The 27,386-nt window shown below is 44.0% G+C and overlaps 1 protein-coding gene across 1 annotated transcript in view; it reads left to right on the top strand.

Moving 5' to 3' along the window:
- JARID2 (jumonji and AT-rich interaction domain containing 2) overlaps positions 1–27,386 on the top strand; it is a 307,280-nt gene that overhangs the window by 128,281 nt on the left and 151,613 nt on the right. The window contains exon 2 of the mRNA XM_053249989.1: positions 17,698–17,833. Coding sequence (XP_053105964.1) covers positions 17,698–17,833 — 136 coding nt within the window. The remainder of the gene's footprint in view (positions 1–17,697; positions 17,834–27,386) is intronic.

Below are 27,386 nucleotides of genomic sequence, written 5' to 3'. Positions count from 1 at the left end.
GGCAGGCCTCTTGAAAGGTAGCATACACCTTCAGCTTCATTCTTTTCTTTTCAAACATGATTGTGCAAGTCTTGCTAAATTCATTGGAGGGTAAATATTCCTTCACGATGCAGAATGCAAGCTGGAAAAAGGAATTCTGTGAATAATGTGTATTATTCTGCAGTGTCTTTTAAAATAGTTGTTTGCTGAGGTCTCCGCAGACACAGATTCTCAAAACTGAAGTGATTCGCAGCAAGTTATTGGCAACCCACTATCTGGGAGTTCATTTTCTTCTGTCTTGTGGTTTATGCCTCAATAAATTATCCTGGAGTCCTTTGATAGCTAATGAGGGCTGCTTCCCACATTATTTTTCCGGGTCTTATTATGTGTTGTCTGGATGTAGCTGGGAGGTGAATGACTGTAACTCATGGCTTGATAACATCTGGGATTGACACATTTTGGTTGACCTTCATGGCTAGCTGTTGTTTGTTGTTGCCCCTGCCCCTGTGCAGAGGACTTAGGAAGGGGAAGGACAAGGATCTTGCACTTGGAAGACATTTCAAATGCCTCCAGAAAGTCAGAGAGAAGCTCTCTCTTCCAAGGTTCAGGCTTAGGTGGGAGCAGAGTCTCATCACTGACTTTACTATGTTTTGGAGGTTTTGAGTGCTTCCGAAGTGCAGTGTCAAGCTGGAACTGAGGGAAGAGACCATTGCCAGCAAGAAGAGAGGAGGTGATTGTGGTAACCACAGTGTCTTAATTTGTGGCTCTTGCACAGATCTCACCCACAGTTAAATCCCATGTGGTTGGTGCATGAATCTGATTCTGAGATCTGAGTATCGGTGACTCCCGTATTACATTCCCAGCAGAGGGTGCAGAAGCACCATGATTATTGCATCTGCTAAAATGTGATGTCTGAGTTAATGCACATCTGAAGAAGCTGGTCAGCCAGATGTGAGGCTAGGTGCAATGTAAGCAATGTCTGACAATTCATTTGTGTCCCCTAAATGATGCAAGTTTGTGCGTCTGCAAAACTGATCTGTTTCCATTTTAATATGTGAAGTTGAGGTAAAAAGGTAAATTGTGCCGTCGAGTCTGTGTCGGCTCCTGGCAACCACAGAGCCCTGTGGATGTCCTGGGTAGAGAAGCATAATTGGAGCTGGTGGTGAGAATATTTCTCTCACTCTGATTTTATTAGTTCAGGAATAACGGCGAGCCCCTTAGTGGTGTCCCCACAATCCCAGACGTGGGTTCCACTTGACATTCTGTAAGAAACATTCCACTAAGAATAAACGAGATAAGTCTCTTTCCTACCACTTGATAGTATGCACTAAAGTGCTTAAAATATTAATGGGTAACTAACCCTTGTTTAAGTGATCCAACATAAAAAGGAGAGCAGGTCCTCACTTACTCTGTGCTGCCCTATGCAGCTTTCTGTTAGGGTGTACATCCCATTAAGCCTCCTGCATGGTACAAGCCGCACACGGTGTCTGCACATGCTCTTCGCCGCCCCATGCAGCTTCCTGCTAGGGCAGCACACATCCCCATAACCTCCCCCCGCACATTGTCAGCACACACATGGTGTCCATGCATGTGTGGGTGCCATGTACATCCTGACACCTGGGGGAAGCTGCATGGGGCAGCGGAGAGCAGGTAAAGACCTGCTCTCCTTTTTCTTAAAGTTCCCGGTCCAAATTCCCTAAAAGTGCTCAAACCACGTTTCGTGCACATCCTCAATTGTTGTTACAGCGAGAGTGGTGTGATTTGGTGATGGGAAAGGACTTTGACAATCTGTTTTGTCTATAAAACAAATGGACTCTTTTCACATTTAAATATCAAAGGCACAGACCACTTAGGGAGCTGTATGTTTGTGTTTAAAATAATAGATGAGTTGACTGTACACCACTAAACAATTTGAAACAATGTTTGCATTACAGGTCGGGTATCCCTTATCTGGGCACCCGAAATCCGGAATGCTCCAAAATCCGGACACGACGCAGGGGGGGAGGGGAAGCACCTCAACTCACTTTTAAAATGCGGTCAAGCCGCCTCCCTCAGGGCCGGGCCTGGCCATCCCACCGCCGTTCGCCCACCCCCAGCACCACTGCTTGCCCACCTCCGCCGCCACCGGCACCTCCTGCCCCCTCCGCTCACCTCCTCAGCCATCCGCCTCCTCCTCCTTGCTGCCGCCATTTATTGTAGCCCCTGGAACTCTCGTGCACTCTTGCAAGAGTTCCACCTCACTATAGAATATACCGGGCGTTTCCAAAATCCAGAAGAGTCCAAAATTCGGAACAATGCTGGTTCAGAGCAGTCCGGATAAGGGATACTGGACCTGTATAAACTTCCAGGTATTCAAATAGTAATTAAATAAGATGTATGTTGTGCAAATACTGGTTTAACTGTAAACATTGTAATGTGGAACATATCTTCTCTTCAAAAAAAACCTGGCATGTACACTAGACCCCAAATACAACCCAGCCATCTGCCTTTCTCCAAATCATCATATCTCTTGTTCCGCTGAAAGGTCTTCTGGAGTTGTCCAACATGTAGCACCTCAGTTCAGAAGATCCCACTACGTTCCAAGCTTCTATTCTGGACAATTTGGCATAGGACAAAAATAGTAGAGGAGCCCATGTTTATAACTCTGTAGATTTACGGTTGCTGAGCACTCCCATCAAATGCAGGGGCGTAACTACTATTAGGCAAGGGGAGGCAGCTGCCTGGGGGCCCCCACGCCTCGAGGGGGCCCCCAGAGGCAAGTCACATGACTATATATTGTGAAGTAAGTGTGTGTGTGTGTGTATCAGTGAGGGGCCCATTTTAAAATTTTGTCTCTGGGCCCACTCCAGCCCCTGATCAAATGTCTGCTCTAACAGCACCAGTATCCCCTCCTCCTCAGGTTATTAGTGGCTCACTGTACTTTGGCATTTTGACAAAACGTTGCCATGTTGCAACACAACCTGCAAGTGCCTCAAAACAGTGTTGACATGATGGTATTTGACTTGCTTTACACTTTCATATTGTAGCCATCTTGCAGGTCTCTGTTTTCAAAGGTGCAGCCAGATTTGATTGAAATAGTGGTGACCCTGCCAAATTAAAGTCAAGCTGGCAGCCAAAGGCGTTGTCTTTAGTTCTGCCGCATTTGCATGCTTGCAGTTTCTGTCTGCACTGGAGTTTTTGCTAACTAATAGTGGACTTGGAAATGGTAGTTTGCGTGTGACTAGTCTGATAAATCAAGTGTCATATAGATGGAATGACTTGCCTTGAGAAGTATTCTCGTTAATGATAGCAAAACACAAGCATATCTCATCTATGGCAACCTCTTTGCAGTATAGAGGTGATCCTCTTTGCAAGAAGAGGTGATCCATCCAGGATCTTCATCATATAAACACTGGAAACTGCCTTGCTCTGAACCATAGTTGGTCTGTGTAGTGTCTTCACTGACACCACATGGCTCTTCAGATTGAGGTCTTTCCCAGCCTTAACTGGAGATGCCGACAGGAATTGAACTGGGGACCCCTTGCAAGTGAAGCATGTGCTCTACCACTGGTCTACAGCCTCATCCGTGCTATCGTCAAAATAGTGACTAGGAACCTTAAAAACATTCGTTAGTAGGCATTAAAATGTGTGGTGGGTGGAATAATATCTTATTGTGGCAAAGATACTTTTGAAAAAGCTGTGAAAAAGAAGACATGTTTGGAACCAAGCAGGAAGTTTTAAATGGTGTTTTGGGCTAGGGTTAAAATATTTTGTTGTTGCCACATTTTTAGTTGGAATAGGTGGAAATATTTGCTTATATATGCAACTTTGCTCTTGCTTTGTGTATTCTAGTCCTGTAAATGCAAAGGAATTAGCATGGGTTTTGCTTCCAACCCATGTATTGGGGCTAAAATATAAAATGTGCATGAGGCCATTCTTATTTTAGATATCACTTCCCCCCATCCTTCAAAGATCAGAAATGAGATCAAGTGAGAAGATCTCTAAAACTATTATGTGTCTCCACTCTCATGATCTCCATGTTAATGCATCAAGGCTGGTACAAGGCCTCTGTGGTTAATAATTAGCAGGGGGAAATTGCGGTATAACTGCACCATGCCAAACCAACCGTAGCTTGGCATTCACAATGGTAATGAAAATGATATACATGTTACATTTCTGAATTACATGTAAATAAAACTAGCAGTGGCCCTCTAGTTCCTTGTATTTTCAGAGTAGCTCTCAGTACTGACCAAGGCGATCAGTGCCAGGGAGAGATACTCACAGAGGAGCTTAAACAATGCTTAGAAAGAACATTTTAACGATGTTAAATTTCCCAGTGTAATGTGGCACATTTATGGAACCAGAAAAGAGAAGGATAGGGCAGCTGTTTGGGGGCTGGTATTTTTTTGCTTGCTTTTTTTTTTTAAGTTAGTTTTAACATTCAGATACACTCCAGATGCATAGAAAGGAAACACTACAGGGAAAGTTGGTCGTCTTTGGCATAATAAAAACCCTTGGATCAACAGCTGAATAGGCTTGCCTCTGTGTTTAACACGTCTTATAGCTCTGCATTTAACCAAAAAACATGGATGTCCTATAGTACATGTGGCTGCATTGACTGTTGTCTCAGATGTCTGACATGCCCACGCTCAGGGAGCTGACTTGGCAGCTGTCCAATAGGTTTTAAAAAAAAATTAAATTGGCTAGTGGCTGGATTCTCAGGCTATCAGAACTGAGCTGTGCAGTAATTGTTTTGCAGCGAAAGTCCCTAATCCAATTTCAGCTGCAGTTTAAAAGAAGCACAGTCTGTTGTTAAAGGTGAGTTAGCATTATTTAATCTTGCAGTATAGAAATAAACTTGATGATGTTTAGAGTGGATCTGAGACAGAGGTCCAAAGCTCAACTCAGTTGCACAAAGTCATAGGATGTCCTTAGGGAAAGTTACCTTCTAGCAGGTGTAAAACAAGGAGTATGAAAGTCTTTGTCATAAGACTTTTGAGAAGAAATCAAGACAGCAGTTTTAAAATCGTATATTTTTCCATAGAATTTAATTTTTGCTTGGAACTGCTTAGGCTGCTTTAAAACAGAGGGTAAGAGATGCTGAATCTGTGCTTCCAACATCTGCTGAATCTGTGCTTCCAACAACAGCCTTCTCAAATAGTGATGATGACAGAGCCTTTTTGGTACCTTATCCTGGAAGTATTCATTGCCACCTGTGTGCTTCCTGTTTCAGTCTTGCTCTAGGGTCAAACCAAGTACGTTTTGAAAGAGGCGTAGTTCCAGCTGGACATGCCCCTCTTTTCACAAAAGGCAGCTGCAGTGGGGGCCTGAGAAAGATGTTGACTAACTCTTTTCTTGCTGTTTTCCTAGGAGCAAATAGCAGCTTACTTTGGTGAGAAAAGGACTCTAGGAGAAAGGGTTAATTTCTCATTCCCTGTACACCATGCTCATAGTGGGAATCTCCCACCCACCCCAATAGCTGTTCACTTAGGGGGAAAGAAACATTTCTGGTTGGAAACTCACTCTTTTTCACTCATTCCCATGAATGTCTGCTTTGGCCCATAGCTGAAAAGTCTGTCTATAGTTGTCCGTAGAAAGTAGAACTTTTGAATGCAGTGTGTGATATTTTTAGAGGAAGCGGTCACAGTTGAAAGCTTCCCGTGTGCAAGGTTTCCCCTTTTCTCTTCTATGAAGCATGGTGCATGGGTTGCTGTGCAGGCGGAGTGTCTCCTCTGCTCATAGAAAAAAGTAGGAGAATCCCTCCGGGTGTGAGACTTGGTTAATCAAAACCATATATGTATGTATATTAACACAAATGGTGTTGCTTACTTTCTGGATGATGATGAATTCAGTTGATTTTAAAAGAACAATGGAATTGGAAGGTGCATTAGGGAAGGTACTGACCTCATACTATCGCCTCCAGAGAAGAAACCTTTCCACTTCAACCCTTGCTTTTGCATTATGAATGGGGAGAGTTAATTCACCTGACGAACCAAGAGGAAAACTGCTGATATTGCTGTGCTCATCGTTTAGAAGTACTTTATGTACACTCCCTTTAACAGCCTCTGTTAGGGAGTGTACAGTCCAGAGAACTGAATGTAAACTTCGTCAAATATTCACTCAGGTCTCTTGTGCATGCATTCTTTGCCATTTAGCTGAAGAGAGGGACCTAATCTGCTGCACATGTATAAAGCTGCCTTATCCTCAGTCTCTGGATCCATATAGTTCAGGACTCTCTGCTGCTGGCCACTGGCCAGCTCTCAGGCACAGTCTTTTCCAGTCATGCTGTCAGATCTTTTAACAGAAGATGCCATGGGGCCTTGTACATGCACAACACATCATGCTATGGCCGCTCTTATTTGTGTGGCTTGTGTCTGTCTTGGAAGGAAAGGTCATGCAGGTAGTAGTGCTCTATGCATACCCATCAGAGTGGTTGTAAGGATAAACATAACCAAATCTCTGGGCTCCCTGGAAGAAAATCATAAACAAAATATAGTAAATATTTGTATTTATTATAGTAACAAATTATGCATTTCTTGGTTCAGGGTGCAGATCTGTAGCTAGGAAGAAAAGAGCAGGCAGGCTTTAACCCGGTGGACACTCTTGCTTTCTTTGGAAGTCTCCGTGTTTTTATTTTAAATGCACACATGCAGAAGAAGTTTCCGGATGTTAAGTATTCTTTTCCCTTAAGTCTGCCACTGGATATTAATACATTTTGTCAATATAATAAATATTTAACCATGCAGGAATATGTACATGTCTAGAAATATTCATTGGAACCCAGAGACTAGTTCCTCGGGCATTTGACTTGTGTTTCTTCCACTGTTCCCCATGCCCTGCCTAGCAGACAACTTTAAACTGCACCAAGGCTCTGATGCACTGAAGTGCCTAAAAGATTGAACTAAGAACCAGCAAGTTCCAGGTTAAAATCTTGCCTTGACCACAACATGTTTAGGTGGCAAGTCATTACCTCTTAGTCCCAGTTTCCCTTTTCCCGGCCTGTACTTCAGGGAAGATGATGCTGACCTGCCTCACAAAGCTCCTGTTTGCTTTACTGAGTTTCTCGAATAGCCTACAGAGAATGAAACTCCCCAGCACTCTCCATTCAAAATGTCCAGTGGCCGGTCGGAAGCATCTCTTCCTCTAGTGCTTCCAGTATGATGTATGGGAAGACTCTTTTAAGGCTGCACTCCTGTAAATGCCTATTTATTCAGTATGTGCCATGGCAGCCTCTTTCAGAGTAATGATCGGGATGCTGATTTGTTTCTGTTTAACTTTGTTGGGAGTGGCTCCGCTGTCTTAAGACCTGGCAAGAGAAATGGGGTCAGAAGGTGCTTGCCTGGGAAGTCTCAAGGCGCAGAATTGGAAACTTGCCAAACACACTGAGTCATAATACACAGGCTCAAAGCTATTGCCGTGCCATATGAACTCCCTCTTCAAATAAAATAATCACTTCTGTCAAGCTATATACATACAATAAAACAAATAGCTAGGCTTCTCCTCTAGAGGCTCTTTGCTGCATTGGACTCTTTCTCTTGTTTGCTGAAGGCTAGACTTGAGAACCTGAAATCTGCTGCTACCTCCGTCAGTGTGAGGAAAATAAGAAAGCTAGTGTGGAGTAGTGACTAAATAATTGAACGGTGAACCATGATGTCCTCAGCTGAAATCTCACCTATGCCGTGAACTCGGTTGGTGGCCTTAGTGGAGACACTGGCTGACATGGTAAGGAAAATGACTCAAAACAGTCCCATTGAAATTAACTTCAGTGGGATTGCTTTGAGTCATTTTCCTCTCCTTGTCAGGCACTATGCTTTCAGCCTTCTCTCCACACTTGTAATACGGGGATCATTATTATTATTATTATTATTATTATTATTACATTTATATCCTGCTCTTCTTCCAAGGAGCCCAGAGCAGTGCACTACATACTTGAGTTTCTCTTTCACAACAACCTTGTGAAGTAGGTTAGGCTGAGAGAGAAGTGACTGGCCCAGAGTCACCCAGCTAGTTTCATGGCTGAATGGGGATTTGAACTCGGGTCTCCCCGATCCTAGTCCAGCACTCTGACCACTACACCACGCTGCATGATTGCCTATGTTACAGGATTGTTGTAAGGATGGCAGAGATTAAAGCTAGGTGTTGCAAAACAGATGAAAGGGGGGTGGGAGGGTGCCAGCTAGCTTTGCCCCCAGCTTTTTGTCTGCAGAGGCAAACACTGAATGTGGAAAGAATTTCTTCTCATAGGCCACAACCCTGGCTGGTCAGGGTTCTGAATTGTGAGGAGAAGCTCTCTGTGTTCTACAATTCTCTCTGTAGACACGTTCTGAATACATGAAGGGTTAGGGGTGAGATTAAAGAGCACATAAGCATTGGGAGGGGTATCCTGTACACCTCGTTTCCTTCCCCTCCAAATGTTGATTTAGTCCCATTTTATAATATTTGACTATTTTTCATTGGATCTAAGAGTCAGCTTCCAAATTTAGGAACCAGTGGTGGCATAACAATGCTGGCAGTAGTCCAGGCCGAGCGCTTTTTTTGGTGCCCCACTGCTGCTCATTCACCACAAAGCCCCCTGCTGCTTTATGGAGACCCTTCATCGAGCCTCCTGCTTACCGCCACTGCCACTTCCCATCTGGCAGACTGGTCCTAGCCCCCTTGGCACTGCCCCCTGCCTTGCTGCTCTCCCTGCTGCTGTTGCTGCCACTGTCCACCACAATTTCCCAGCTGGCTTGTGCACAGTAAGTGGCTGAATGGGCCATATTTAACATTATAGAAGTAGGGAAATGCAGTATTAGAAGTGTGACTGTGAAAATAGTGTTTATGGTTTTATTTATCGTGTGTGTGTGAGAGAGAGAGAGAGAGATTAAATAAACCAGCATGTATTTTCTAGGGTTTATAATGAATGGCCTTGTATGTATGTATGCATGTATGCATGCATGCATGTATGTATGTATAAATAAATAAATACTAAGAATACCAAAACACCAAGGATTGACTCAGCAATTACACATTTCAGTGTCTATAGAAGAACACAAAAAAGAGAGCCTCCCATTTCCTCCTCCTAGTTAAACTTCAGGTCATCCAAAACCAAGGCAGCAATATGTCAGAAATACCATTTGCTTGAGCCTCTTTTTCGGTGTCCTCTGTGTTAGACTGATGACGGTGATGTCCCAAAAGATGGATTGTACCTTTCGTAGGTCACTAACTCTGCTGAGCCGTGTGTGCCAGGAATAATTTAAGAATTAATCCTATCAGCAGATTTCACTCTGTCAGTGAAATAATACAAACAGCTGCATTTTTTCTCTTCGCATCCTAATTAATTTGATTTTAGGTTGGTTAATTAGATTATAGGTTTTTTGTTTGAGTAAAATTCTACGTGCACCACATATTGGGCAAGAAAGTGCTCTTTTTTTCAGGTACTAAAAGGAAAAAAGGCAGCTTCCACTGATTAGTCGTAATGATTGTAAACGTTCATGAACATACAATCCTTATAATGTTGCTTCTTATAATTTCCCCATTCTCCTTCCCCCATCCCTGCTGTGTCTTGTCTATATTTAAGTTTCAGGCCTTTGAGAAGGGCTTGTCAAATCACCCTGCTCAACATAAAATGAACACAAAATCTTCAGTTAAATGTCTAGCACTTTTCAAGCATTCTGCTATTTTAATAAGTGAAGAAAATATTTGGTAGTGGGGATAATTCTTTCCCAGGCTTATTTCACATTGAGAATAGTAGTGGTATGAACACTTTCTATGGAGTAGGAGAAATGATGAAGCTATTTAAATATTGGTTAGTTTCCACTCTTTATTATGTTTGTATGTGGCTTAAGTAAATAATCAGTGACCTGAGCAACAATTTCAAATTTACTTAACCTTTAGGGCTAGTCTGCATGTCATGCTCTCAATCCCTTAAGAGATTAGAAGCCAGTTGCAGGATGACATTTTTCTTCCGCCCAACCTCTTCCTCATAATTCTTCTCCCACCAGTCTTAATCATAGTTAAGACTTATGCCATCCCTGACCATAACAATAGGTAATGCTAACCAGGTTTATTGTAATCAGTTTAAAACTCTGACTTCAAATCATAGTTAATAGCAAATTTTTAGTATTGATCATGGTTAATGTCCACACTGGTATAATCTTTTGATGGAAAGGAGAGGACATTTGAGCCAAAGAGGGGAGGAGCTGGATGGAGGGAATGCATGATCAGCCAATTTATTATCCTGAAGCATGGTTAAGAGGAAGGACCATAGCTCAGTGAAAGAGCATGTGCTTTGTATGCAGAAGGTTCCAGGTTCAATTTCTGGCATCTTCTGGTTGGACTGGGAAATAATTTCAGGAGGCACAGGCTACAGAAGGAAGGAGAGCTGGAAATTGCCCCTCCCCATCACTTGAGGCGCAGAATTAATCTGGATGCTGGCCATAGTTTCCTAGTCCTCGTCATAATGATATACAAAATGTGAAACATCACATTTTGGTAGGACATGTTTACCTTGAGAGATGCTTCCACAAGTGCTTTCATTTTGACTCCAGTGAGCGTATACTTCATGTTCAAAGCAATCTAGGCATAATGTTCTGCTGCTGCGGTGAGGTAGTGTTTCCCCAGTGTGTAATGATCCTCTTCTGCCAAATTGCTTACTTGCTTTGCTACTGCTAGTATTTTGCTGCCTGTTTTCCTTTTGCCCTAGTTAAGGAATCTGTCATAGAACTGAAAGCAAACATTTGTGCTTAGTGTTCAGCAGCTTGCTTCTCGCCTTAAGCACCCAAGATATCTTGGGGTTGCCCGAAACAAGGGTGTGTGTGTGTTTTTTTTAAGTGTAATACTCTATTGACAATACATGTCATGCGGTGTGTAAACATTCTTGAGCTCTGGAATGGATCACTAATACTGATGTTTTGGTTGTTGACATGGTCTCTATCTTCTACACAAACGGGCTATGCGCCTGCGCAGAGACCTCGTCGGAACCTAACAAGCTCAATTCTCCTGCTTTGGGCAGGAACCCCGCCCCCAGCCGCTATATGCAGCTGCGCCACTCCACATCGCCTCAGTCTTTGTCCGTGCTTCAGTGAACATCATGGAGTCTGCAGCTCAGCAATGAGTAAGATCAAGATATCCCCTTGTTGTTTCCCCCCCTGCTTCTTTAGTTTCGTAGTTTTTCTTTCTTTGTTGCTTTAATTCTTTCACATAGTAGTGTTTTTTCTTGCGGGTTTTCCCTTCCTTGTAACTCCGATTCTGGCTGGGACAGAGTGTGGTGGCTGGCCAGCCTTCCGTGTTTATTCCGGGCCCGAGAAACTTTTAAAAATGTATCTGCTACTCATACCGAGTGTCTCTTGTGCTTGGGGGTATCCCACATTGCCAAGACCTGTCTTCACTGCCAGAAGTTCACAAAGCAGGCTCGCAAAAATAGGGCTTCTTGCCTGCGGACAGCCCTGTGTGATCTGGCTGTCTGTTCCTCTGAATCCCTATCATTGAAGTGGTCCATAAAAATGGCTTCATCAGTACAATCGGAACGCGTGGTATCTGCTCCTGTAGAAGCCGAAAACCTGACCCCGATCTCGGCATCCTCTACCGCTTGGCCTTCGGCTTTAAGTGAGCTGGTGCGCTGGGAGGTCCTCCCTCAGCATCAGGTGCCTGTGGTACCAAAGTCCTCCCCGAATACCTCAGGGTAGTTACCAAATATAAAAAGGAAGAAGCTGCATCATCATTTGCCAGTGGGTCAACACCTCCCTCCTATACCCAAGAAGAAGACATCGGAGGAAGTTCCTACATCAGAGGCCCCTGTGGCCAAAAAGACTAAAGTGGCCATGGATCATCCAGCGCAGAAGTCTTCGGTGTTGACAAGACCTAGCTCATCCGTGGCTGCAGGGTCTGTGGACTTAGTCCACGATCGGGCTAGATCGAGTAGAGAACGTTTGGCGACGAATGAACTGGGTTGTGCTTCATTGGAAGAGGAAGCTTATTCTCCAAACAAGCTAGCAGAAGACGCATTGTGGCTGCCTAGATGCCGGTCGCCTCCTCAAAGGCACCAAGAGGGTATTCCTCTTAGGGACCGTGGTACCTGTTGTGACTCAGAAGAACGCTCCTCAGCTTACAGATGGGATCCATCCTGGGAGTGTCGTGATCAATCGTATCAAGACCGATACCGGATGCCGGAATATCGCTCACCCTTGATGGACGCTGAGCCTTCTTACAGTGTGTGGCGCTGGGACTCTGGATCATGCAATCGATACCAAGTGGACTATCGGTCTGACTACTCATACTCGGACTATGCTCAACCCTGTTATGGGTCCCGTTACTTGGAAGTTCCCATGTATGGGAAACCCATAACGATGATGGGTTGGTGTGAACCCCCCTCACACTTGGAAGGGAGGCCACGTTCCCGCTCACTGCAACACTCCCCGAGGGATCGTAACAAGCATTGTGAACCGCCCCCTTCGGTTCCAGTGCTGCATCAGGCTATCGTGCTTGTCCAAAGTTTGCAGGCAGAACATTCTACTTTGGTGCTGAACAACCCAGGTTGCAAACCAGGCTCCCCTTCAGGTTCGACGCCTGTAATGCAAGACCCTCTACTCCCCCGGAGCCCGAATATGAAAGCAATGCTAGCTCCCAGGACTCTGAAGCCGTTTCCCTCGGCTCGTCCCCGCTAGACATATAATCTGACTCGAAGCCTGTCTCCCCGTCAGAGGACCTCAAACTGTACTCTGCTTATGTGGCCCAAATGGCGTCAGCCTTGGGAGTGAGCCTCGGTAACCAGCAAAAGGGAGAACTGGACCTTATCGACTCAGAGGTCAAGGTACTGGCCATTCTGCTCCTGAATTCAGCATTACTGAAGGTCATGTGAGTTCACTGGAAGAAGCCAATAATGCTTTCTCAGTCTAACAGGCATTTAGAGAACTTCTACAGGGTGCAACTGCAGGATGATACAGCCTTTTTGAAAAATCATCCCATCCCGAATTCGATCATTGTGGAGGCTTTCTTGCAAAGGACCAGGGGTCACAACCAGTCTGCAATGAGTGACAAGGAAGGCAGAAAATTGGATTCCTTTGGGGGGAGGCTGTATTCGGCCTTGGCCCTCCGCTTAAGGTAATGGTGGTCAATTATCACACTTATAATGCCCAATATAACCACTATTTGTGGGAGAAGGTGGTTCCTTTCCTGGATCTTCTCCCACAGGGCAAGAGGGATCCAGCAACAGCGTTTTACCATGAGGCCATTCAGCTGGCAAAACAGGGACTTTATTTGGCCCAAAATTCAGTGGAATATGCGGCCAAGGTGATGGCCACATCTCTGGCGCTCAGACAACATGCTTGGCTGTGCTCATCTGGACTTAACTATGAGGCCCATGCTAGGGTTGAGGACCTGTCCTTTGAGGGCTCTAGTCTCTTTTCAGAACAGACAGATGACACGCTCCAGAAAGTTCTGAAGTTGAGGAGCTCAGCACGTATGCTTCACCAATTACCAAACCGCAGAAAACTGCCAGGTGGTTGCCTTACCAGACACAGAGCGCCTCTTCCCAGCAACAGTCTCCTTTGGAACGTTCCTTCTGTGGCAACAAATTCCAACCAAGATACAAGTCGGGTGGCCAGCCCAGTAAGCCGGCCTTTCAGAAACAGCGCCCAAATATCTCCCAGAAGAAGCAATGACTCGGGGCACTTCAGGACTTGCCTGGCCCCATTCTCGGTGAGCTGGGACAAAGTGACTGTGGATCAGTGGGTCCTCACAATTATATGTTTGGGATATGCCCTGTAGTTTTGCAGGACACCGCTGGTTTCCAGGCTTGTGGTTACTCCTTGCACCCCGGAGTTGGATCAAGAGCTTGTTGCTCTCCTGAAAAAGGATGTGATTGAGCCAGTCGCCAACTCCTTCAGTCCCGGGTTCTATTCCCAGTACTTTCTTGTGCCAAAGCCAGGTGGCAGTTAGTGCCCTATATCTCAGGGCCCTGAACAAACATTTGGTCTACAAAAGGTTCTGAATGCCCTCAGTACCGACCATTATGACCATCCTGGAAAACAACATGTGGATGGTTTCCCTGGATCTAAAAGATGTGTACTATCACGTTTCATTGACACTTCCTGCGGTTTCAGATCGGGGGGATTCCATGTCAATTCAAGACCTTGCTGTTTGGCTTCACGGCCGCACTGAGGGTCTTTACGAAATGTCTGGCCCTGGTGGTGGCATTTCTGCAGGAGCAAGATTTGCAGATTGGCTCATCCTGGTGAGCACCAGGTGTACAGACCTGGATGCCCTCGAGATCGTGATAGATACCTTGCAGGAACTGGGCTTCCAAATAAACTTCAAAAAAATCTCAGTTGGAACCCACCCGTCAAATTCAGTTCATTGGACTGATATTCGACATGACCTTGGAAAAGATCTTCCTTCTGATGGGCTGCATAGTTACTCTCATAGTTACTGGCAGCCACTTTCCTAGCCAGTGGCCCACAGACTATGTACTCCATACAGCATCTGCTGGGTCACATGGCAGCAAGTACGTACGTGCTGCCTCAAGTGCGTCTTTGAATGCATGTCATTCAGAGGTAGTTTTTAGATGTGTTAGATCCCCTTCGGGATCTGGGCCATCTAGAACGCACGCCCCCTTGCTGGGTATGGGCGACGGCAGAGTGGTGGATGGAGTTTTGGCACTTGAGTGTCGGTATTCCCTTTGAGGTCCTTCAAGCCTGATGGGTGGTCACGACAGAAGCATTGGAGCTCGGTTTGGGGGCACACCTGGAAGGGCTTTGTCTGGCTGGACATTGGTCCCCCAAAGAGAGGACTCGACGCATCAATTATCTGGAACTTTTGGCCATTTTCAATGCTCTCAAAGGCTTCCTGCTCCTGATTGGGGGTCACTCAGTGATAATACAAACAGACAATACAATGACAAAAGCCTATGTCGATTGACAGGGTGGCATGTCCTCGAGAAGCCTTCTGTTTCTGGCTCTGGACCTTTGGCATTGGTGCGTGGCACATGTGGTATTGCCTCAGGCAGTTCATATACAGGGTGCGCTGAATGTCCAAGTGGAGACACTGAGCAGACTGACGGTGATCTCCCACGAGTGGGCTTTACACTAAGGTGTTCTCAGGGACATATTTGTAAACTGGGGAGTCCCATTGTTGGACCTATTAGCTTCCCAGGACAATGCGCAATGTGCCCTCTATTGCTCGAGGGGAGGGGAGGGCAAGGGCTCTCTGGGCGATGCCTTCGTCCTATCCTGGATGAGCCCCCTTCTGTATGTGTTCCCCCCATTTCCCCTCATTATGAGGGTCCTGTGCAACCTGAGGGTAGATCAGGCCTGGGCAATCCTGATAGCCCCATGGTGGCCCAGGAGGCCTTGGTTTCCGGACCTGAGGCGCTTGGCGGTGGATTGGAAACGCCTGACTGCCCTGCTGGACCTGCTGTTGCAAGAGAAGGGACGGGTGCTTCACCCAGATGTTTGGTTCCTCTATCTGACAGCATGGAAGGTCCTGCCGACTTCCCATTGAGACTTAGGGAAGTTCTGGTTGCTGCCAGAAAGCAGTCCACATGGAAATCCTGTGATCCCAAGTGGACTCATTTCTGTTCCTTCGCTATACTGCATAACTTTGATGTGTTTAATCCATCTGTTCAAGATATATGTAATTATCTGTTGTCTCTTAAGGAATCTAGTTTAAAGCTTTCATCCCTTAAGGTGTATTTGGCTGCCATTTTGGCACATACCCCTGCTGACCGGGCTTCATGGTTTAAAGATCCGGTGGTAAAACGTTTTCTGAAAGGTTTGACTCATATGTTCCCAGACAATCCTGTCATGTCACCGACCTGGGACCTGTTAGTGGTATTGGTTGGCCTGCTACAGCTTCCATATGAGCCCTTGGCTTCAATTGATCCTCGTCTTCTGACCTGGAAGGTTGCCTTTTTGGTGGCCGTGACCTCCGCCAGGAGGGTCAGTGAGTTGAGGGCCCAGAGGGTTGACCATACCTTCAGTTCCATAAAGACAAGGTTGTACTCGGGCTGGATGTCCAGTTCCTGTCCAAAGTTGTGTCCATGCTTCACCGTTCAGCCCCGCTCACTTAGCCCGTGTTTTTTCCAAATCCTTGATCGGATGTGGAAAGATGGTTATACTGTTTGGACGTTCGAAGGGCGTTATCCTTCTATGTTCAGAGGCCTGCTGACTAGAGGAAATCTCCTTCCTTGTTTCTTCTATATGATGGGCCGCGTAAAGGTCTACAAGTTTTGGCCCAGTCCATGTCTAGATGGATAGTTTCCACTATTGAACTTTGTTATCAATTGGCCCATAAGCAGTTGCCTGCTACGGTTAAGGCACACTCTGTGAGGTCCATGGTGGCCACTGTGGTCTTTGATCGGGCGGTTCCGTTGGAAGCTATATGTCAGGCAGCTACTTGGGCTTCGCCCCATTCATTTATTCGTCACTATGCAATTGATATCAGGGCACGGAATGATGCTGTGTTTGGCAGGAGTGTCCTGAAATCCATTTTCAGTTGATGTACTTGTTTCTGAAATAAAAATTTCTGGCAGATTATATTTGCTTCTGTTCTTTTCTTCTCCTTGGGTGCTAGCTTGTTATGCGCCCATCTGTGTAGAAGATAGAGACCACATCAAAGAGCAACAGGTTACTCACCTGTAACTTTGGTTCTCCTAGTGGTCATCTGTACTTGTACACACCCTCCCGTCCTCCCCGCGGGGTTCACTTAAGCTGGACTCCATGACTGAGGGGATGAGGAGTGGCACAGATGCATGTAGTGGCTGGGGGCGGGGTTCCCGGCCAAAACAGGAGAATTGAGCTTGTTAGGTTCTGACGAGGTCTCTGCGCAGGCACACAGCCCATTTGTGTAGAAATACAGATTACCACTAGAAGAACCAAAGTTACAGGTGAGTAACCTGTTGTTTTTCACTGAACTGTGGGAGTGAATTGGGTTATGCTTACTGAAATAAAGGTTGTCCAAAAACCTCTAATCTTCTCACTTGGCAGTGGTGCAGCCCTTGAGAAGCTCTAGGGCAAGGAAATGTTTTGAAAAAAGTCTGCAAAGCAAGGGAACTAGAACATAAGAATTAAGATGTAAACAGCAACAAAACCAACCCTGATATTTTAGCTGTCTAAACACAGTCTCTCTTGGGTTGAGGGCTGTTGCACACACAAAATAGTATTTACTCAGGTGGAGGGAAAGGGGTGTATACATCTATGCGCTGTGTGACCATGTCTGTTTTGCCAAATGTGCACATTACAGGAAACAACTGCCAATCAAGCTCAGGAGAATGGCATTTTGTTCCAAACAGGTACATATATGGTAGCCCAGAAGTCAGGAAGAAGAACTAGGCTTTAGAAAGAGAGCTAGACAGACAGCTTGATTGATAGAGAGGGGAAGGCTGCTTCAGGCATAAGGAGAAGCATGGAAGAAATATGAAGGTGAGCATTAGAGAAGCAGATGAAAAGAGAGCTTGAAGTGACAGACAGAGCGAAATGAACCTGAAATATAATTACTAGCAGCTTGAAGCTGTGTAGAGACTTGCCTCGGACTTGATGGTTCTCTTAAAAAAGTAGGTTGAAGAAAAAGTGCCATCTCACCTTTATGCGTGTTTCATTTTACTTGTATGTTTTTATCCATCATTCCTCCAAGAACTCTCATAGCTGAGCCTCACAACAACCCTAGGAGTTGGGTTGCTTTTTGGTTTTTTTGGTTACCTTTTAATTTTGGGATCTACTTTGGCCTTTTAAAATGTTTAAATGCCTCTTTTTGTTGTCCTAACAGGATGATAGTGATGGGATTCCATGGTCGGAAGAGAGGGTGGTACGAAAAGTCCTGTACTTATCTCTGAAGGAATTCAAGAATGCGCAGAAGAGACAGCATGGAGATGGCATTGATGGAAGTCTCAAAGGAGTGAATGGTAAGTCCTCTTTAAACAGAAAAGTTTTGCTCCAAGTTAGTGCTGTATTTGGAATCGCAATGAAAAGTCGCTGGTGCTTGCTTTTAAACTTTGTGTGTAATATTGTATACACAACTGCTTGAGGAAGTTGCATCTTTCTATGTTATCTGGCAGAGTTTTTTTGGCTGTGAAATAAATGGAAGCTCTTTCTTCCTGAGCAAGATCAAGAATCCATCTAGCCTAGCAGAGTCAACACTGACCATGATCAGAAGCTCTGTGAAGAATCAGTCTATCAAGAAACAATGCAATGGAGAATGCATCAAGTTGGAAATGCAGTGAGACAAGGAGTGGTAAAATTCTCCTTGTATGAGGGGATGGTATAAGTGACTTACTTTCTGTATGACTGCATGACCCAGTTAGCACTTTCTCTGTTTAGAGCTGCACCTAGGTAATTTTGGAGCCTGGACCAAAAGGCTTTTGGAGGCCCTCCCTTCCCTGCCAATTAAGCATAATTATGCTCCACTGGGTGACCACACCACTCAGGACAGTCTAAAGTGGATTTGGGGGCCCCAGGGGCTGTGGAGGCCCTGGACTTTGGCCCCGAAGTCCAGGGGTAGGAGCGCCTATGTGCCTTGTTCATGATCTCTATTAATAATTTTGTCATCAAACTATGTGAGTCTCATGTAGCATATTTTACAATTGGCTTCTCTCAAAACACACTCATCACTCGCTCTCACGCTAATTCTGTGCAGCAGAATTCTGGACAATCATTTTTAGCTTTTCTTTGATGATCGAATGGTTACTTTGGACATGTGTGGAGCATTTTCCTAAGGTTTGCATAATTCTACCTTTACTGACATGTTAAACAGCTGGAAGCTTGCATAGATTGTTTGCACTTGAATGTGGCATCATTTTCTGATGCTTCGGATTTCACCACTTGCTCATAGAGAAACTCAGTGCTTATGAATAAAGATACACATATGTGGGCTACATGCAGCTACAGAAGAACAACTGTAGTGCATCATGTAGTTTCTACTGTAGTGCATCAATTTACAGTATCTCACATCTGATAAAGAAGTTCCCTATGATTTCTCAGCCCACTGATAACATGAAACACCAATCTGAAAGACATTCATGTTTTAACAGCAAACCACTCTAGCCTGCTTGGAGAAGTACACAAAACAGTGTTAGCTTTCTATCTTGTATAGTGTCTGTGCTCAGTTGATCTTCTGTCAAACAGTTTCTTTAGGAAAGATTCTTATTCTATTGTGGTTTTTTTCTATAGTCTAAAGGGAGGAGAAAAGGCCTTGAAGGTGCAGTGCACAGCAACTGTGTGTTGGAAAGCTTTGAGAGTGCCAGTTTACAGAGCATGACTGAGATGTTTTAGTGTCTGGTTTCTCCCAAAGTAGACTGGATGAAAAGTGGTTAACCCATTCTCAGAACAGCAGGCAAACTGTTCAAGAGCAGCTTCCAAACATTTTAATTCTTTGCTAGTGAAACTATTCCACCTTCCGATTTCAAATATGTGCACATTTAGTCGTATACAATAACTTTGATAATTGAAAATAACTTTGCTCAACATAGATCCTTTATTTTAAAAATATATGTAAATTTATAGTTCAGACTAAAACATAAAAAACTGACATGTTTTTTAAAAAAAATAAAGGATCTGTATTTTGCCAAGGTTGGTACAGTGGGCACTAACTGATTGATGAGTTGCATTAGGTGTAGAATCATAGAATATCCGAGTTGGAAGCAACCTTGGAAGTCTCCCACTTCAACCCTCTGCTCAGTGCAAGAAACTGCTACAGCATCTCTGGAAAATGGCCGTCCAACCTCTGTTTTGAAAACCTCCAGCAAAAGAGAACCCAACACTGCACAAGGAAAACGGTTGCACTGTTGGATATCTCAAACAGTTAAGAAATTCTTCCTAATGTCTAGCCCAAATCTGCTACCTTCCAGTTTCAACCCATTGGTTCTAGTCCTGTCCCTAGAAGCAACAGACAAGTCTCCTCTTTCTTCCATGTGACAACACTTCAGATATTTGAAGATGACTGTTATATTCCCCACTTGTGCTCCCAGTCTTCTCTCCTCCTCCTCCTCCAGGCTAAACATACCTAGCTCCTTCTGCTGTTCTTCATAGGATATGGTTTCCAGACCTTTCACTATCTTGGTTGCCTTCCTCTGAACCTGTTCTGGATTATCAACGTTGTTCCTAAAATGCAGGGCCGAGAATGGGACGCAGTGTTCTAAGTGAGGCCTGACCAGCACAGAATAGAGTGGAATGGTTACATCTCATGATCTGAATGCTGCATCTGTTGATGCAGCTTAAGATTACATTCGTTTTTTTCCGCAGCTACATCGCTCTACTTGCTCGTGTTCAGTGTATTCCCCACTAAGACACCTAGGTCCCATGTATTGCTGCCAAGCCAGATCTCCCCCATTCTGTACTTGTACATTTTGATATTTTTTTCTTACCCAAATGCAGGAGTTTACATTTGTCCCTGTTGAACTTCATCTTCTTGGTTTATGTTGTCATATGTTGAATGTGATTGAACGTTATGTTGAGGCAGTCAAATAACAGACAGTGCTCTACTCTGAGTCTTTGGCAGATACTGAATTCCTGTGCATAGTTAGTCTGTTTCCGGATTCCAGACTTGCCTCTATAGCCATGAGGGCTAGAGACTTGCTTTTAAAAGGCAGTGGTGGTTCTGTTCCAGCTACTTGAATCCTGAGATGGTGTGAATATTTGCGTTTACAGTTTCAGAGCACAGATATCTCTGACCAGGAAAACTGGTTCATGCTTTCCATAAGCTCCAGTTGTCCCTATTTTCTGGTATCTATCCCTGGTAAATCATTGTCCCTATTTTGTCCCTGACTTTGCCCCTTGGAACGCTTTTTTTCACTTGCTTTGCTGGGGGAGCTCTTCAGGATTCTACCCCCTCCTCAGATTGTCTATAAATTAAAACTCCCAAGTGGGTGAATAGATGTGTCATGTCTCTAGTGTATTTGCATATAAACTTGCATATACACAAGACTGTGGCACTTGCACAGGGAGGAGAGCTGGTCTTGTGGTAGCAAGCATGACCTATTCCCTTAGCTAAGCAGGGTCTGTCCTGGTTGCATATGAGTGGGACACTAGAAGTGTGAGCACTGCAATATATTCTCCTCAGGGGATGGAGCCGCTCTGGGAGGAGCATTTCGGTTCCAAGTTCCCTCCCTGGCTTCTCCAAGATAGGGCTGAGAGAGATTCCTGCCTGCAACCTTAGAGAAGCCACTGCCAGTCTGTGTAGACAATATTGAGCAAGATGGACCAATGGTCTGATTCAGTATATGGCAGCTTCCTATGTTCCATATACACAAGATTGTGGCACTATGCCATGCACAGCCTATTGTGGGTGAAATCCCCAGTCTTCAGCAGTGTGTATTAGCGTGTGGGGAAATTGAGCAGTGATCCTTGATACGAGAATTGGTTGTTCCAAACATCTCCCTATTTTCATCTGTAATTGTGAAATGTTGGGAGAAATGGCCTTGGTTCTGCTTTGGTGTTCTGGAATAATGTCTTGTGCATGATGTTTGTTGCTTGCTTTCTATTTGTGTTATGTTTGTAGTCATAATTGTATGCCATGCCTACCAGGTTGGTTGGCCACGCGCCCTATATATTCATTAGCATGTCGCTATTTTATTTGGTTAAATATTGGAAAGTATGGCTTTCCAGATATGTTTTTAAAATGTAAAATTCTATAAACATAATCTCCTTTAATAGTAAAAATATGTGGCATTTATGTGTGTTTCTTATATTTGATTAATCTTACTTTTGTCCCTTAAGTGTATAAATACAACGGCGACAAATATTTATATACTGCTTTTCAATAAAAAGTTCCCAAAGCGGTTTACATAGAAATAAAATTAAATGGCTCCCTGTCCCCAAAGGCTCACAGTCTAAAAAAGAAACATAAGATAGATACCAGGAACAGCCACTGGAGGGATGCTGTGCTGAGGGTGGATAGGGCCAGTTACTTTCCCCCTGCTATATAAAGAGAATAACCACTTTAAAAAGATGCCTTTTTTGTTCAGTTAGCAGGGGATATTATTAAGTTTGTTTGTTTGTTTGTTTGTTATTAGTCATTTATGTAGTACCTTTATAAATCTTCAGTTCCGGGAAATTCTTTTACTCAGATTGTAATCACAACAGTTTGAGACTACAAGAAAAGAGAGGAGAAGAAAAATTATTCTGTTCTTTGAGAAATGTATAATATGTTGCTACTTGGAGAAGAAGATGAATTGTAATAAGTGTGTGAACGACTATAGTAATAATTTTCAGTCATATCTTATTTCATATTAATTAGTAAGTAGAGCAATAAAATAAAACCTACCGCTCGCGTTCTAAAATGGACCATATGAAAATCCAGATGAAAACCAGAAATTTAAAACCAAGAGGTAATTCTCACAGGCAGCAGAAACCAGGCTAAGGGAGCCCAGCCTGGTTTCGGCTGGTCGTGAGACCCAATGGTAGCCGTGTGGCTCCTGGCAGCGAACCCTCTTAAGTAGCCAGCTTCTTAACCCGGGTTTCTGGTGCAGGAGTGCCTGAAAAGCAGGTTAAATGATTGTGTGTCGCTGCACCAACTCATGAGTAGCCTCCTGATACAAGAAGCCTCCCAGTGTTGGGAGGCTCCTCAAAAGGCACCACGTACTCGCCGTGATGGAGCTGGTAATTGTCTGGGCGGCTGATCCAAGCACCCAGGGAGGGCTCCCTGATTGTCTGCCCAGAGAGTGGTTCAAACCCGCTCTCCTTCCAAACCTCCTTTCGGCTCTACATACTGTTCGTGTGTAGAGCCTCCAAGTCTTGTAGTAGAGTAGGTTGCATACTCTGTGCAGAGGGGCAGGGGTTAACTTCTGCATCAGGGCAACCCAAATTTTGTTCCAGGAAAAGTTGAATTGTGTGACCTTCTAATTAAGTGTATTTGCCTGGATTTGCTAATTTTGCATTATTTTGCTTCTAATCATGGTGGAATGCAGGGCTTTGCACCCTCAAGCCTCTTTCCCCTCTCTATAAATCCTGCTTACTTACCTGTTCCTGTCGTCTTCTTTTTTTTTTGGTTCATGAGATTTCAGCAGGGGTTGTCTGCTCACTTTCCCAAGCTTATTAACAGCCATGAGGGCTAGATTCTCCCAAGAAAGAAAGAAAGAAAGAGAAAAGCTAGCTAGCTGAGATTCTAGTTCTTATAGAGCTGAACCTTTTACTAGATTTGGTGTTTTTCAGAATATGTTCATCCTACTCATAGCTCTCAAAAGTTATGTTGCCCCTTTTAAAGGGACATTGGTAAATGTGTGGTGGGCATCATGATTTCTAGGTAGTGCATGCTCTGAACAGCTGCTTTTAGGATGATATGATGAATCGTTTTTCTCATACAGTGTAGGTCGGCATCCACAATGATCCATTGTGTTCTCCAATTTGCTCCTGTAGGCAGGGCTAGTCTCAGGTGGAGAGAATAGGTAAAACAAGTAGCTAGTGTGGCCTCCTGATCCAGCAGGACCTTCCCAGTTCCATTCTTGTCTTGCTCCTAGCAAGAGAGCTGCACAGGAGCTCCTGCTCCCAGACCTCTGGCCTCCAGCCTGCTTCCTCACCTCTCCCTCAGTCTGGTGAGAAAGATCCTTCCTTCCTTTTCTCCCTTCTTCTCGCTCCCCTTTTCCTTAAAATAAATAAAATATCACCTCATTATTTTCACCTTCTTATATACTCTGCCACCACCTATTCTTCTCCTGTTGACGTCTAACTTGCTGTTGGGATGGTTCACCCTCAACTCTAGAGTTTAGTGTTACATGAGTGAACCTTGTGCTCACACACTCGGTCCTGACTCTCCCTCCTTTCCCCACATGTTCTGATTCAATGAATGGTTTCCCCTCTGGTACACACTTCTGCTCTTACATATAAATTGGCAAACTGCACCTTGCACGAAAGAGAGAATGATTAGCTGGATCTGAGATACGAGGAAACAGCATGAGTGAATTATGGTGGAAAAGCTAGAGGGGGCTTTAATTTTAAATCTACAAGCCCTACTCTGTCTCCTTCATGGTAGCCAGATCATCTCCCCCACCCCCAAATAATATTCTAAAAGGAGTAGCTCAGAGGGACGGGACATCACAAAAGATAAGAAGTCCAGGTCTCTCTTACCCCACTCACATCATTTGAGCACTGGGGGAATTCAAAGCTGGCCCTTGTAGCTCCAAACTATGGCTTGCCATTATGTGTGGACAGAGATGAAGCCATCTTTCCAGCTGTAGTGTTGAGATTTAGTATTCTGATGAGTTAACTGAGCTATGTATTCACTTTACTAGGTATTTGCTGTGTTGCCTCTAGATATTCACAGGGTATAGAATGACCACTATCCTGTTGCTACAATGTGCCTTTGTTCATTTTGTTGCCATGTGGGAACATTAAAACCAGAAGGGGATATTTCTTTGTGCTGTCAGGAAACCCTTTGTAGTAGTCAGTGGAAGCTTTTCTAACTCTGGGAAACAGGATTACACATCAGCAAGCCCAAGGGAACTTGCACTGTAATTTTGAATGTTACTACGACATATCTACTATTTCAACTAAGATTTAATAAGCCTTGAGTTTGGCATCATGATGATCAATTTTTCAGAAGGCTCTTTGTAATTAATCACTTTCTTATGAGAAGTACCTTTCTTTTGATGTTGTCTTGGGTATGAAACATGGATTGTAAAATTGTAATTTTACATGTATGTAAGTATCCTTTAAATATCCTTTAATGCGTGTAAGTATCCTATACTTGGATTGCATTCCTGATGCCATATTTTTATGCCCATCCTTAGCAAAATATATTATAAACAAGTCAGTTTTTCTAAAACACACATACACAAGCAAATATATTATTAACATACCAACACCAATTTGGTTAGGAACATAGGAAGTTGCCATATACTGAGTCATACCGTTGGTCTGTCTAGCCCAGTATTGTCTTCACAGACTGGCAGCAGCTTCTCCAAGGCTGCAGGCAGGAATCTCTCTCAGCCCTATCTTGGAGAAGCCAGGGAGGGAACTTGGGACTTGCTGCTCTTCCCAGAGCAGCTCCATCCCCTGAGGGGAATATCTTACAGTGCTCACTCATCTAGACTCCCATTCATATGCAACCTGGACCCTGCTTAGCTAAAGGGAGATCCGCTCTTCTCTCCCTAACAGATATACAACAGATACGCTTAGATGTTTAATGTGAATATTAGTAAATCTTATGCACTTGCTTTCATGTGCACTGAACTTCCATTTTAGAGAGGTTGTTGGCTAAATTCAGACATCAGGTCAAACCATGGTTTGCACCAGCTGCAGTTTTAGCATCCAAACAGTAGTTTGAGTTTCCAAATACTTAGGAAAACCATTGTTTAGAATTTATTTCCTTCAGTCTGCTCATCACTACCATCTGTAGCAGGGCTGCACAGCTTTGGCCCTCCTGCCGATGTTGGACTACAGCTCCCATCATCCCTAACTATTGGCCATTGTGGTTAGGGGTTGTAGTAAAAAAACAGCTGGATTCTCGAAGTTGTGCAGCCCTGATCTATAGGATCAGTGGCACCTGGAGGTGAAACTCCAAACCTATGCCAAACTATAGTTAGACATCATGCCAAGCCATAGTGCAGACCATGGTTTTCAAACCATGGTTTGACATGGTAAGCTGGCTTCTCTCTTTGGGTGCTTATTTGTGTGTACTCTGCTTAGCATCTAGTCTTATGAAACTGTTCCATCCTACTACTACTAATTTGGGAAGAGCAGTTATGCTCCTCTATGGGATCCCTCTTTAGCCATAAGAAGGCTAATGCTGTGTTATGTCACTAGGCATCACTGTTGGCTTAGGCATGCCATAATGTGGTGTGTCACTAAGGGGTGATGCCAACACTGTGCTCTGAAGTGCTCTACACTTCTAGCCAACAACTAGTGTTGGAAAAGCAGCTATAGATTTAGATATGAAATACTCATTTTATTATTGCCAGCAAAAAGTAAAAGAGGATTATCGTTGACCAACTTCTTCCTACCTCCCAAGTGACTCATCCAGTAGTATTGCTATGCTCCTCAACTTCCCAGAGAGAACCCAAGACTTCACCTCTCCTTGCAAGAATTGGTATTAATAAAACACAGGCATACAGTTTGACTCATGGTCTGATTGAATGTTCCTGTGCTGAAACTTAAGCAGAAAATAATGGATCAGCATGGTAGATTCAGCATTATGTTTGGGTGGCCACCACTAATGGCTAAAAGCCCTTTGACTATGCAAGTTGTTTGGTTATGTGCAAACATTCCAAGGTGCATAACTGAAATCCAAAGAATCATATTGTGCAAGTTTCCAGTTAAACATTTTTATCTTTATTTTTCCATCAACAATCATTCAGGAAATTTTTGTTCCTAAAGGGATACTAAAATATAATTATTTGTTGAGCATTTCATTTATTTTTAAGATAACTTAGTGGAATGTAAGTATACCTTTAAAAGGTTTTAAAAGGTTTGTTTATTTATTTATTTAGCACATTTTTATACCGCCCTAACCCAAGGTCTCAGTTTAAGCAGTAAGACTCCCCTAATTTCAAACTTTCAACCTCAAGTTTATGATCTACAACCAGGGATACAGATTTTTCCGAACATGTTCACTTTTTATTAATCATAGGATATTTCAACTTTGAAAGAAAAGCTCATTACATATTTACGAATTGTCACAGAAGTCTCATAAATTTAGTTTTTATAATTACGGGCAACTCTTGTTAATTGCAGAAATCCATGGTTTCACTTATGTGTGGTCAGGTAATTGCCACCTGACCCTGGTATTTGCGTGAAAAATTGACAACTAAGAGGTTAAGAGTCGCATATCCATGGGTTGGGTTGGGGTGGGTGGGGTGGAAATGATCTCTGAGGTCATTCCACCCACCATTTTCTGGTTTGTTTTTGTAAATAAAATAGCTTTTAAAAATGGAAATTTCAGCATTTGGGGGCATTGCTGGACAGCTGGGGACACATAGAACATGGTAGGGCATCCTCCCCAATTTTCCCCAATTTCTGCCCCCTGTTTGGTGGCTAGGGAGCCATTTTCTGGCTTGTATTGGTAAAATAAACGAAATAAAAATGCATTTTTTCGCTCCGAAAAAATGTCAGCATTTGGGGGGCATTGTTGGACAGCTATGGACACACAGAGTACGGTAGGCCACTCCCCCACACAATTTCCCCCACTTGTTGCCTTTTTTTTTGGCTAGGCAGCGTGGTGTAGTGGTTAGAGTGCTGGACTAGGACTGGGGAGACCTGAGTTCAAATCCCCACTCAGCCATGAAACTAGCTGGGTGATTCTGGGCCAGTCACTTCTCTCTCAGCCTAACCTACTTCACAGGGTTGTTGTGAAAGAGAAGCTCAAGTATGTAGTACACCGCTCTGGGCTCCTTGAAGAAAGAGCGGGATATAAATGTAAAATTAATAATAATAATAAAAGATTGCACAGACTGACTACAAACAAAGGCATGACAAAGTAGCAGGGATGATACACTGGAACATCAGCAAAAAATACAAGCTACCTGTACC

The sequence above is a fragment of the Hemicordylus capensis genome, chromosome 4, assembly GCF_027244095.1.
Source record: "Hemicordylus capensis ecotype Gifberg chromosome 4, rHemCap1.1.pri, whole genome shotgun sequence".
NCBI classification, from domain to species: Eukaryota; Metazoa; Chordata; class Lepidosauria; order Squamata; family Cordylidae; genus Hemicordylus; species Hemicordylus capensis.
The sequence above is the reverse complement of the archived record's forward strand: the minus strand, read 5'-3'. Positions and strand labels throughout refer to the sequence as shown.